The sequence below is a fragment of the Ochotona princeps genome, chromosome 4 (assembly GCF_030435755.1).
Source record: "Ochotona princeps isolate mOchPri1 chromosome 4, mOchPri1.hap1, whole genome shotgun sequence".
In the NCBI taxonomy this organism is placed as follows: Eukaryota; Metazoa; Chordata; class Mammalia; order Lagomorpha; family Ochotonidae; genus Ochotona; species Ochotona princeps.
In genome coordinates, this window is record NC_080835.1 from 77,373,412 (window position 1) to 77,386,645 (window position 13,234).

The 13,234-nt window shown below is 42.7% G+C and overlaps 1 protein-coding gene across 4 annotated transcripts in view; it reads left to right on the forward strand.

Moving 5' to 3' along the window:
* ALG9 (ALG9 alpha-1,2-mannosyltransferase) overlaps positions 1-13,234 on the forward strand; it is a 106,817-nt gene that overhangs the window by 25,742 nt on the left and 67,841 nt on the right. For all 4 annotated transcript variants that reach the window (XM_058663921.1, XM_058663922.1, XM_058663923.1 and 1 more), the window contains 2 exons: positions 7,644-7,766; positions 11,323-11,477. In XM_058663921.1, the coding sequence (XP_058519904.1) occupies positions 7,644-7,766; positions 11,323-11,477 (278 nt within the window). The remainder of the gene's footprint in view (positions 1-7,643; positions 7,767-11,322; positions 11,478-13,234) is intronic.

Sequence of the window (13,234 nt, forward strand, 5' to 3'; positions counted from 1 at the left end):
AAAAACAAGCAGAATAAGCCTACCAGTGCATTTTGTATCTGGTGATGGATGGACTTGAGTTAAAGAAACATTGAAGAAGTTAGATTTGAGCACTTACCATGTATTGTCATGGAACTTGCTATCAGGCTGTAGATACACAAGTACATAGTTACAGTACAGAGGGGAGACGGAAATTCCTAGGAAGAGGTCCCTCCAGTGGCTTCCAGAATGGTGTGGTCCTTGAGCTGAGCCTGAAGCGAGGAGTAGGTGTTTGCCTAGTCCTAGGGGTGGGGAACATCTGACCTAAGGGTCTGATAGAAGGCCCTTTTGGTGCTGCCTTGCCAAAACAACTGCCAGCAGGGCTTGAAATGCAGTATGTCTATAGCATGCCAATTATTAAGTTGGTAATTTTGTTTGCCCCACAGATGATTGTATAAATATCCAAATGACCCTTGGCAGAAAAAAGGTTTACAACTCCTGGTCTAATAGATGCTGGCAGGGCACATTTCAGACGTGAGGAAATTTGAGTGTTGGTATGAGTGGCAAAAATACAAAATATTGAATTCTTTCTGTTATTTAAAATATTTCTTTGAAAGGCAGAGTTGGAGTTGGAGTTGGAGGGAGAGGGAGACGAGAGGAGAGAAGAGGAGAGAGAGAGAGAGAGAGAGAGAGAGAGAGAGAGACAGACAGACAGACAGACTGACTGACTGATTTTCCCTGTCTGCTGGTTTACTCCTTGAATGGTCACAACGGCCTGGATTGGACCAGGAACCAGAAGGTTCACAGGGATCTCCCACATGGGTACAGAAGCCCAAGTACTTGGACTGTTTTCTGCTGATTTCCCAGGAGCATTAGCAGAGAACTAGAATGGGAGTGGCCAGATCTTGAACCTAGCACCAGGTAGCGTTCTGGCACTGCAGGGGGCAGTCTAACTCACTGTGCCACAGCATTGGCCCTATGTTCTTTCTGAAAACTCAATATTTTTACATCAACAGTTAAGTTTTCAGTAGATAATAACCAGGCAGGACCAAGATGATTTCAATTATATATATTTACATACTTATTTTTAAATTTATTTTTTAAAAATATTTATTTTTATTGGAAAGGCAGATATACAGATAGAAGAAGATACAGAGAGAAAGATCTCTTCTCCGCTGGTTCACTCCCCAAGCAGCTGCAAAGGCCAGAGCTGAGCTGATCCGAAGCCGGGAGCCAGGAGCATCCTCTGGGTCTTCCATGCGAGTGCAGGGTCCCAAGGCTTTGGGCTGTCCTCAACTGCTTTCCCAGGCCACAAGCAGGGAGCTGGATGGGAAGTGGAGCAGCCAGGGTTAAAACTGTCACCCATATGGGATGCCAGCATGTGCAAGGTGAGAACTTTAGCCACCAGGCTACCGCACTGGGCCCAGTGATTTTTAATAAGCCTTATTTATATCTTCCATCCACAGGTTCACTCCCCAAATGGCCATTATGACCAGAACAAAGCCAGGAGCACCATCCTGATTTTCCACATGGGTAGCATGGGTAGCATGGATCCCAGAACCTCCTTTCCATCTTTTGGTGCTTTCTCACACACATTAGCAGGAAGCTGGATCAGCAGCACAGTAGCTAGAGCTCAAACTTGTGCTGTAATACGGTATACCAGTGTCACAAATGGTGGCTTACCTACCACAGTGCCAACCTCCATTGTGATTGTAGTCATAGAAATATGTGCCCTTAAAAAAAAAAAAACAAAAAACTTATGAGAGGCAGAGTTACAGAGAGAAAGGGACAGATGACAGACCTTCAGTTTACTGGTTCACTCTCCAAATAGCCCTAATAGCAGGACTGGGCCAGCTGAAGCCAGGAGTGTGAAACTGCAGTGTGGGTGACAGGAGCCCAAGCATTTGGAACATTTTTTCTTCCTTTTTTTTCTTTTTGGAAGATTGATTTATTTTTATCAAAAACAGATTTTTACAGAGAAGGAAAGATCCATCTTCCATCTGCTGGTTCACTCCCTAAATGGCTATGGCTGGAACTGAGCCAATCAGAAGCCAGCAGTTTCTTTCTGGGTCTCTCACATGAATGTAAGGGCCCAAGCTCTTGGCCTACCCTCCGCTGTTTTCCCTGGCCATGAGCAGGGAACTGGATGGGAAGTGGAGCAACCGAGATATGAGCCAACGCCCATACAGGATGCCAGTGCTGCAAGCAGAGAATTAGGCTGCTGTCCCAACTCCCTGGCTGCCAATTGTTCCCGATTTTTCAAGCATCTTTGTATACTTTGTTAGCATGTGGTGAGACAGGTCTGTCTGCTGGTTTGGTTCTTGAATGTCTGCAATAACTAAGGTGGGCCAGTTTGAAACTGAGAATTGGGAACTCAGTCTGGGCCTCCCATGTGGGTGACAGGGCCTTAACTATTTGACAGTGATCCCACTACCTCACTTGGTTTGCAACAGCAGGAAGCTGGAGTTGGGAGCCAGAGCCAGGACTCAGACCCAGGCTTGCTGATACAGAATGCCTGCATTCCCACAGATGGGTTAACCGCTAGGCCAGTACCTGCTATAAATAGTTTTACAGCTTTATATTAATGACACATTCTAGAGTAGTGCTTTTTTTTTTCTGATGATTTGTTGATTTTACTTGAAAGAGTTAGAGAGAAAGTGAGATAGAGAGATGCCTTCCATTGCGGTTCACTCCCCAAGTGGCTGCAATGGGCAGAGCCAAGCCAATTTGAAGCCAGGAGCCAGGAGCTGCTTTTAGTCCTGGATGGTCCACTTCTAACCCATCTCCTTGCTATTGTATCTGGGAAAGCAGCAGAAGATGGCCAAATTCCTTGGACCTCTGTACCCACATTGGAAGCCCAGAGGAAACTGCTGTCTCCTGGCTTTGTATGGGCCCAGCTCTGGCTGTTGTAGCCATTGTCGGTTGTGAACTAGTGTAACTCAGCCTTTCAAATAAATAACTTAAAAAAATGAAGTTCTTTTTGTAGGCATTAATTATAAGTCTTCTGTTTGTTGAATAACTAATGGATGCAATAAATCTTACACATACCATCTTCTCTTGCCCTTTACAAGATCCATGTTAGATAGGCATTATTTATCTTGATTCACAGAGGAGGAAAATGATGGTGAGGGACTTTGTCACATAGCTAACTAAGTGGAAGAAGTGAAATGAATGGCCAGGGTTGTGTGACTTTCAGATTTGTTATTTTTACTGAGAACAGGCTTGGCAAACAAACCCTGGGGTTTTCTATTGAAAATCTGAGAGTACACTTATGGAAGCAAAGACTGTGAATTTGGTGGGGCTAGTGGAAGATGCAATGATTTGATCTACAAAGAGAGAGAGGTTGTACCGTTGAGAGTCTGCATTTTACGTTAGAGGTTGATCAGGAGACCCTGGAGAGTTTGGGGAAAGAATAGCGTGAGACACACACTGACGGCTTCCCTTTCACGGGGGAGCAATGCTGCTCTGGGCTGTAGCTGAAGAAAGAGGCAGTGTTTGGATGCCCTAAAGAATGCTTGGCATGTAGGAAGTTTAGGATAGTATAGACAAAAATATTGTTTATTCATAGGTAAAATCTTCACAGAAAAGAGTGATTGGTTTTGGCACTGGTTTTTATCTCTTGTAACATTTCAAGTGCTCAGATGTTGACATCAATATGAGTGTGTGTGTTTGTTTTTTTAAGATTGTTTGAAAGGTAGAGTTAATGGGGTGGGGGCGGGAAATAGATATTACATTTTCTAGGTTACTCCCTAAATAATTGCAACTGCTGAAGCTGGACCATTCTGTCCGAAGCCAGGTGCTGCTTCCAGGTCTCCCATGTGGGTGCGAGGACCCAAGTGCCAAGTGTGCTTCTTGCTGCTTTCCCAAACCATTAGCAGGGAGCTAGATCAGAAATGGAACAGTTGGGATTTGAACCGCTGTCCGTATTAGATGCTGGCACTGCAGGCAACAACTTTATGAGCTACATCACAGCTCTAGCCCCCTACAGGAGTTTTTGTTTGGTGGGTGAAGAGTGGTGCTATCTGGTGAGGATGCTTGGTCCTGGGGAAGGTGTAGGTGGGCGTTTTGGGGGAAATGCCTTCCCTCAAAAGGAAGGATGTGCCTATTCATAGGTGCCACTTTGTAGTCTAGGACCAGGGTCCTGTTGACTGTTAATGTTTTCTCAAACACTGTCTGACTGCCAGATGGGAAATTTCGGGAAGTTTCAGGAAGTGGAGGCCAGTGTCCTCAACTGGAAGGCCCATGGCCTTCCATTCTTGGAGCCACAGAGCGAAAGACCCCAGTGGAGTCTCCGGAGATCCTGCTTAGAACTGACTGCCAGTGAGAGTGGTCCGTAGCCTTCACTCGGTTAATCATTTCTGTGGAACCTGAGTAGTTCTTCCCTCTTGGTGCAAATTTGACAGTTATAAGGATGACTTGCTATAATTTAGCTTTTACAATTCTATAAAATTACAGGCCTGTAACATGGTTCCTCTTGGTTCAATCCTTGGAATGGTAAACATTATATCTCCTTTTAGCCTCCTCCAGAACTCCCTTTAGCTCATCTGAATGAAGGCAATTGAGGCATTTTCCCTGAAGGGGGAGGTTGGTGAGTCACTCGATGCAGAGATAACTGCGGCCAGCTCCCCCTTCCATCTCTCACCCCTTTGCTGCTTAGCTTGTCAGTCTGACACTGCTCTCTGCACAGTTCAGCTTTGAAGTTTTCTGATCATTCAGCACGAGTGTCTCCCTAGAAAGACAAGTTGATAACCTTTTCTTTTCCAGTGCTGATGTCTCATCAAGTAGGGGAGGACACTAAATAACAATTCACTTTTTTGTGCCTTTTTGCCCTTGTTTTTGAGAGTCTTTGTCACTTGAACTCTCTTCACTCTTGGCTTACCCCAATTTTTGTCCTCATCCTTCAGGGGAATAGCAGTGTGTTATGAAATTTTCACTGCTGGAGAACTTGATTTATGAGCTCTCAACACTAAAAAAAAAAAAAAAAAAACCTTGAGTTTGCTGATTTGGTACTTCAGGTTCCAAAGCTCAGGGTACAGCCTGAGTACTTAGTTAGGAAGTTAGCTCTAACGGGAGGACACAGTAAGTTGTGATAAAGGCAGATGTTTTCAAGAGCCTAAAGAGCATTCCTGGGGGAAGGAAAACCCTGTGTTGGCAGATACCAGAGAGACAAGGGACTCTTCCTGCTGAGCTGAGTTATCCCTGAGAGATGATTGGAAGGACTGACCCTTTTCTCTTTGGTCACTCTGTGGTTTTTCTTCACAAGCTAAGTTCTTGAGAATGCTGTCAAGGAGATGGATAGGTAGTGATGGCATTGCTTCCACAATGGAAATCAGGAGAGGATCATACAAAAGCTTACCCCTGTGGAAACTGGATCTCAAAAGGGCTCGGTTTAGGAAATACGGTAAATATCGATTAAAATTCAGAGAAGACACACACTGTCTTGAATATTAAACCATCCATTAGTTTTCTGCAGCCCAAACCCTTATTTGTAAAGAATATAAAATTAGAAGTTCCCTTATCAGCTTGGCATGGGGCAAGACCTGTATTCCTGAGCAGTCCTCCTCTTTGTGTTTGGACAGGAAAGAATGAGCTTTTCCCAAGCGTGAAACACAGTTGATTTTGAGCCCTTCCTTCGTGTAGCCCCTTTGCCTCTTAGTCCTTCCCTGGATGCTTCTCGCATTATGGGTTTGGTTTCTAATCTTATTTTTTTGCTGCGCAAGCTGCAAAAATGTCAGGTTTTTCTGACTATTCCTCTGCCTCCTGATTACCCTTTTAAGCAATGCTGATTGCAGGAAATTGCTATGGTGCAAGGCGGGTGTCACAACATACAGTGATTAAAACCCACATGTGTCATTCACTGCCTGATTGAAGTAATCATACACAGGGGAAAAGCAGATGAAAAGCCTGCTAAATATGCAGGGGAGTTGTGTGTGGGGGGTGCTGTTTCTCATCACTGGGGCTTGAGGGCTTCGAGTTAAAGAAGCAAAACTGGTATGAGTGAGGCTGTGTGTTCTGTCATTTGGCTTGTTCTGAGTCCTCAGATCTTCTGAGGAGGGACTGAGTCTCTGACCACAGTTCATCCGGTTGTTGCTTTTTCCCAAGTGCACAGTACCGTGATAATAAAACAGTGGTTGACCCCATCACAGGGAAAGGTAATAGAATTGAGCTAGCAGGTGAGAACAGAATGGGAGAGGCCTGAATAGCTCAGACCGAGTTTCTTTTATTGCTGCCCCCAGCCAGCCACCCACCCACCCTGTAGCCAATCTCAAAGGACGTTCTTCTTATAGCTCTGTGTGCCTGTGTGCTTCTAATTGCTTGGTTATTTGTCCCCCAGTCCTACCTCCCACGAGGCCCCTGGGGCAAACATTTTTTAAGAAATTAATAAGGCAAAAATTTGAAAGCTGAGCTAATACTTTTGAAAGTATTAATCCATTTGAGCATGCTGGTTTGGGATGGATGATTTTAAGTTTCTGTCTTAGTGCTACTCTGACAAAATACCTGAGCCTGGGTCATTTAAAAGGGACAGAAATTTCTCAATTTTTTGCAAACTAGGACTTGGATCAAAGTACGGGCAGATTTGGTGTCTGGTTAGCACTAGGTGTCCATTTTTTTTTCCTAAGATTTATTTATTTTTTATTAGAAAGTCAGATATACAGAAAGGAGAGACAGAAAGATCTTCTGTCCACTCATTCATTCTCAAGTGGCTGCAACAGCTGGAGCTGAGCTGATCTGAAGCCAGGAGCCTCTTTCGGGTATCCCATGCCAGTGCAGGGTCCCAAGCCCTTGGTCCGTCCTCGACTGCTTTCCCAGGCCACTAGCAGGAAGCGGGATGGGAAGTGAAGCAGCCAGAACATGAACCGGTCCTGGGCTGGGCCCTAGGTCACCACTTCTAAGATGGCACCCTATAATTATGTTCTTTGGAGGAGGAACCATCTTGTTGTCTTGTGATGATAGAACAAAAGATAGATACAGGGCCCGGCGTGGTGGCCTAGTGGTTAAATTCCTCGCTTTGAATGCGCCGGGATCCCATATGGGCGCCGGTTCTGATCCCGGCAGCCCCACTTCCCATCCAGCTCCCTGCTTGTGTTCTGGCAAAGCAGTCGAGGATGGCCCAATGCCTTGGGACCCTGCACCCACATGGGAGACTTGGAGGAAGTTCCTGGCTCCTGGCTATGGATTGGCGCAGCACTGGCCATTGCAGCCAGTTGGTGAGTGAATCATTGGATGAAAGATCTTTCTCTGTCTCTCCTCCTCTCTGTATATCTGACTTTGCAATAAAAATACATTAAAAAAAAAAGATAAGTCTGTTTTCTGTAGATAAGGAAAATATAGCTGACATCTTCCACTATTGCTTCAACCCCCGAATGCCTGTACCAGCTAGGGTACATCACTTTGAAATCAGGAGGGGAATTCTATCAGGGTTTCCCACATGGGTGGCAGGAACCCATGTACTTGGGCTATCACCTGCTGCCTGTCAGGCACATGAGCAGGAAGCTGGATCAGAAGTAGAGGCAGGACTTGATTCCAAGCTCTCCAGCATGGCACATGGGCATCCCGAGCAGTAGGTTAACAAGCTGTACCACACTCTTGGATCATGGGATCAGTGTTACTTGAAAAAAAAAAATGAGTCAAATACTGTAAGAGTTGTTAAAGGCATCCACTCATGAGTTCTTTGTCTCCCTCAGGCACTGAACCCTGGTATTTCTATTTAATTAACGGGTTTCTGAATTTCAATGTGGCCTTTGCTTTGGCTCTCCTGGCCTTGCCACTGACTTCTGTGATGGAATACCTGCTGCAGAGATTTCATGGTGAGTGACAAAAGAGATGCTAGGTTTTCTTGGCCAGAGGAAAAATTAACTATCGATTTATACCAAGAAGACAAAATGAGATGTGCTGATTTTATTCTCCATTTTCTTCCTGTGGAAATGTTCACTGAGTTTTAAGTTTGTGTTGGTAACTTATTTGAACCTGTGGGAAATGCTTTAACAAGTTGATGAAATGGAATTACAAGATTAATTTTGGTCCAAGCAATTTTTAAATCTGTGCATAATTTTAATGCCATGTGTATTATGCATTATGATTAATTTGTTGCAAATTAAGCTGGTCAAAAGAGCTTCATATCCCTTCGAGCGAAGAGGTCAGTGTAATTTACACAATTACCCAAAGAGACAAAACCAATCAGGGCCGTCTAGAAGACAGCCTGTTTGAATCCTTGGCTTGTAAGGAAGTGTGTGTTAACCTGGTAGATGGCTCCCAGCTGGTAGCAAACATTGTTTCAGAAATCACTAAAGCCAACATTTGTTAAGCCTGAGCCAGGTAAGGATTTTCCCTACCTTTAATACTGAAGTTAAGAAAAGCTTTAGACTTCCTAAGAAGCAAGCTTCTTTGTTTTGCAGCTGTGTTTGCGCCTCTGTAGGTTTGGGGTGTCACTTTGATTCTGTAGTACATTGCCTGCGTTTTCTCAAAGTTATGGATGTTCGATGCCTATACTTGATTTTAGAAGGCAGATTTGAGCAGAAATCCTTTCAAGCTTTGGAGATTTCTGCTTTTTCTGATTTGGGTGCCGTAAAATTAATTCTCCCCAACTCACAATTCTCCTTTTCTACTATTAATGATTCATAAGACATTAACTATGTCATAATACTAGACTATGAGAACTGTTCTCTAAATCACTTTTGGGCACTTTTCTCTGACCATGAACAGAATACAAGTATCCTGACAAAACTAACATCATTCCTTAATATCATCTGATACCCAGTTGATGCATATCCTAGTTTTGTCTAAACAAGGCTTTTCTATGTTTAGTTTATATAAAGCAGAAGCTCAACCAGGGCCACATGCTGAATTTGGAGTTAGTTTTCCTAAACTTTCTTCCCAAAGGTATTTTTTTGTTGTATTTGTTTAAAGAAACCAGCTCATTGATCTTGTTTGTGTGATATTTACATTTTTTAATTCAGTTTTTTTTTTGTTCTCCGGAGGTGTGAATTTATTCCTCCAATCCTTGAATTTCTTTTTTTTTTTTTTTTTTTTTTTTTTTTTTTAAAGATTTATTCATTTTATTACAGCCAGATATACACAGAGGAGAAACAGAGAGGAAGATCTTCCGTCCAATGATTCACTCCCCAAGTGAGCCGCAACGGGCCGGTACGCGCCAGTCCGAAGCCGGGAACCTGGAACCTCTTCCAGGTCTCCCACGCGGGTGCAGGGTCCCAATGCATTGGGCCGTCCTCGACTGCCTTCCCAGGCCACAAGCAGGGAGCTGGATGGGAAGTGGAGCTGCCGGGATTAGAACCGGCGCCCATATGGGATCCCGGGGCTTTCAAGGCGAGGACTTTAGCCACTAGGCCACGCCGCCGGGCCCTAATCCTTGAATTTCTTAAGGGATGCCTTTCTTTTGTCTTTGAAAAGTAACCTATTTCTTGACCATAAAAATACATGATGCGAGTGGAAGATTTGGAAGGAGAGATTTAAGTTAAAAAACAAACAAACACGAAACTACTGTGTGCGTTGTGAGTCTAACTTTGCCTTAACAATGTGTATAATGTTCTCTCATATCTGCCTAGTGGGTTGTCTGCGCTGTGCTTGATTTTATACTCTTTTTTGGAGCATGTTTCAAAAACTTTGGCCATATTTTAAAAAAATTTTTGACGTGTAGAAGAGAAAAAAACAAGAAAATCTTTCAAAAATAATTTTTATTTATTTGAAAGAATTACACAGAAACGATTCTACATCTACTGGTTCACTCTCCAGATAGCCACAATGACCCAGGCTGGTGAGGCCAAGCTGTGAGCTTCTTCTTTGTCTTCCACGTGTCTCCAAGCTGGAGTACAGTGCCTGGGCCGTGTTCCTCCACTTTCCCAGGAGCATTAAGCAGGGAGCTGGATGAGCATTGGTCTCTGACACTCAAAACAGCACTCACATGAGATGCTGGCGTTGCAGGTGGCAATTCAACTCATTGTACCACAGCACTAGTAGTTTCTGATTTTATTTTTTAATTAAGAAAATCCCAGTTTGAATGTATTATCATAAATTGTAACGTAGAGTCTCATGATAATATGTTAAAATGAAAAGCTTAGAAACTAAACTTGTTATTGCAGTTTAAGAATTTTTCTCCCTAAAGAATTTCTGCAGAAGTTCAAATAATCTAAGAACACTGTTAGGCACTGCTGATGTGATTAGCATTGTAATGTGGTCTTTTTGCTCACTGTAGGCATAGAGGACACCAGGGGGCGCTGTCGGTCCACTCTTTGCCTGTGTTCCTGTATTTGCTACTCATTATGGCCAATAAAAACACAGTAGGACATGCCTTCACTGTTGGTTGTGGGCCTATCACTCAGTGCTCTTGTACCAAATCACAGGTGCTTGGAACTAGTGCTCATAATGTTCCTCTAATTGTTTCATATGCTTAAAGTACACTTTGGTTCTAATTTTGGGATTCAGTATGAACAGGTATTAAAGAAAACTTAATTGGTAAACCTCTTCATAAGTTTTCTTTTTTTTTTTTTTAAAGATTTTATTCATTTTATTACAGCCAGATATACACAGAGGAGGAGAGACAGAGAGGAAGATCTTCCATCCAATGATTCACTCCCCAAGTGAGCCGCAACGGGCCGATGCGCGCCAATCCGAAGCTGGGAACCTGGAACCTCTTCCGGGTCTCCCACGCGGGTGTAGTGTCCCAATGCATTGGGCCGTCCTCAACTGCTTTCCCAGGCCACAAGCAGGGAGCTGGATGGGAAGTGGAGCTGCCGGGATTAGAACCGGCGCCCATATGGGATCCCGGGGCTTTCAAGGTGAGGACTTTAGCCGCTAGGCCACGCCACCAGGCCCCTTCATAAGTTTTACGTTAACCTTGAAATAAACTGTCATTTGTGGCTCAGTGAAAGCAAATGATGATTTTTCTTTCCTTAATCTGTGACTATTTGAACAGATCAGTTGGTATATAGGTAAGACTAGTGTGTTAAACAGTGCATAAAAATTAAGACCCAAGAAATGGGTTTGTGGTACACTGTTGGGAAATCTTGATAGCAGTTCCTCATAAGAGGTGGAAGACTTTTTGTTTTGTCTTGTTTTAATCCATTGTGGAGTTGAAATTGTGTTGACTATTATCCTTCACTTGAGTTCTGGCTGACTCAAGTGTTGTACCTGCCTAGAGATGTTGGATCTCTTGGAAGAGCTGACGTGTTTACTCCTCTTTCTACTTGACACCTTTATCTCACTGGAGAAAATGGGAATTCATGAACTGATGTCTTGTGGGGTGCCGTAAGGGTTACTCCCAAATTTCAAAGCCAGAGAACATTGAAGCTAAAAGATGCTGTTCTACTCTCATGTGGTGAAAGGTGGATATTTTTTTCTGTCTTACAGTTCAGAATTTAGGCCACCCGTACTGGCTTACCTTGGCTCCAATGTATATTTGGTTTGTGATTTTCTTCAGCCAGCCTCACAAAGAGGAGAGATTTCTCTTCCCTGTGTACCCACTGATATGCCTGTGTGGCGCTGTGGCTCTTTCTGCACTTCAGGTGAGCTTTAGGGAAAAGTATGTGTGCCTTGCTTGTTTCGCTGATTGTAGATTTGTTTACAAAACTTAAGGGAAAATGGCAGAATGTTTCTGTAACTTTGAAAGTGATAGGTATCATATTATTAATTTATGTGTTGGTTGCCTAGCTGTTTGTCATCATCTCGTATACTGACAATGTAACTGTCATTGCTGTCTGTGCAATTCCAGTTGTTGCTGATAAAGAATGTTAAATCAGCAGATGGATGCACTTTGGCAGAACTCATGGAATACATACTCTTCCGTGATTTATGAGAATAAAACCTGGTTGGTAGTCTGGGATTACAGCAAGCAGCTAGTCATATGGGATACTTTATAATCCTGTTTTAACATCTGTCCGGGTCAGGTCCTGGCAAAGCTCACCGTGCCCTAGGTTTCAGTTGTGTTTGTGACCTCAGCTGCCTTGGAACTCTTTCTTGCCCTTTGTTACCATTTGGAATTGGTGATGATACTCCCCCAACCCTCTTCACAGATTCCTGAGAGAGAACTCAAAAATCCTGCAATGCACTTACTTCAAGGGTATAGTTCCCTGGGTTGTAGTACATTCACAGTATGCACAGCCATCACCACAGTTGGTTTTAGAACATTTTCATCACCTTGAAAGCCTTGTGTCTTGAACTTTTGTTCCCCCATCCTTTTTCATGTCCTCCCAACCCTAGCATTACCAGTTTACTTGCTTTTTCAATATTTGTGCCTCTTCTGGCCATTTCATACAAATGGGATTAATGAGAAGGGAATCTTTTGTAACTTTTTTCTCTCCTAGTATAATATTTTTCTATGTTAGGGTGATAGTTCTAAAATAATTTTAATTATAAAAGTAATTGAGACTCCTTGTACATAACTTAGAAAGCTGTTTAGAAGGAGTATCAGTACTTTAACAGAAATACATTGACATTTTTGCACATATTGTATGTTGAGGTTTATTATGGTTGTGTTAAGTATGCATATAACTTTATATTTTTAATTTGCTATACCATGGTACTATTCATGTTGCCATATTTATGACCATTGTTTTAATAGCCTTATAATGCTGCACTGAATTGGATATAATATATTGAACTCATTATATGTACTGATTAGATATAACTCATGTTGGCATTTAAGTTGCTTAAGTACTATTATAAATATTACCAGATATGTAACTTCAGTTATTTGGATTATTTCCTGAGAACAGCTCTAACATGGAACATTTATATTTATGATGTTTTTTACATATTGCAAAATTGGTTTCCAAAAGTAGTTTCCATCTAGGAGTGGTGAGGAAAGGAGAAAATTCTGAGAAGATCTTGAAGACAGCAGAGATGCGTGTGTGTGTGTAATAATCATCTGGTCTGTGAAGTTTAGATAATTAGTGTGTTCTTGATGTTCTGTGAGAAATTCTTTTTTTCTTCTTTGGTCATGAGAAGTTTTATTGACACTGCAGTCTTCGATGAAAGCTTGATAAGGATTACTGTTCTTACCAAAACAGATTGAAATACATCAAAGAAAACTAACAGAAAGCATTTTGTTTAAATATCTTTAAAAAGTTTTTAAAAAGTTAACAGAACTTTAAGCCACTAGCAAAATATCCAGATAATTTTCCTGGGAAGCTGGTGGGATTTCATTCCTGGCAATCCCTCTGGCTGGGCCCACCCACAGAGAGTGTTAGGGGACTTGGCTTTGATCTTAGTTCGGTTCTTAGTCCAGAGTCTTAAGTGTTTGCAAATGCCTAGACCCTGAATA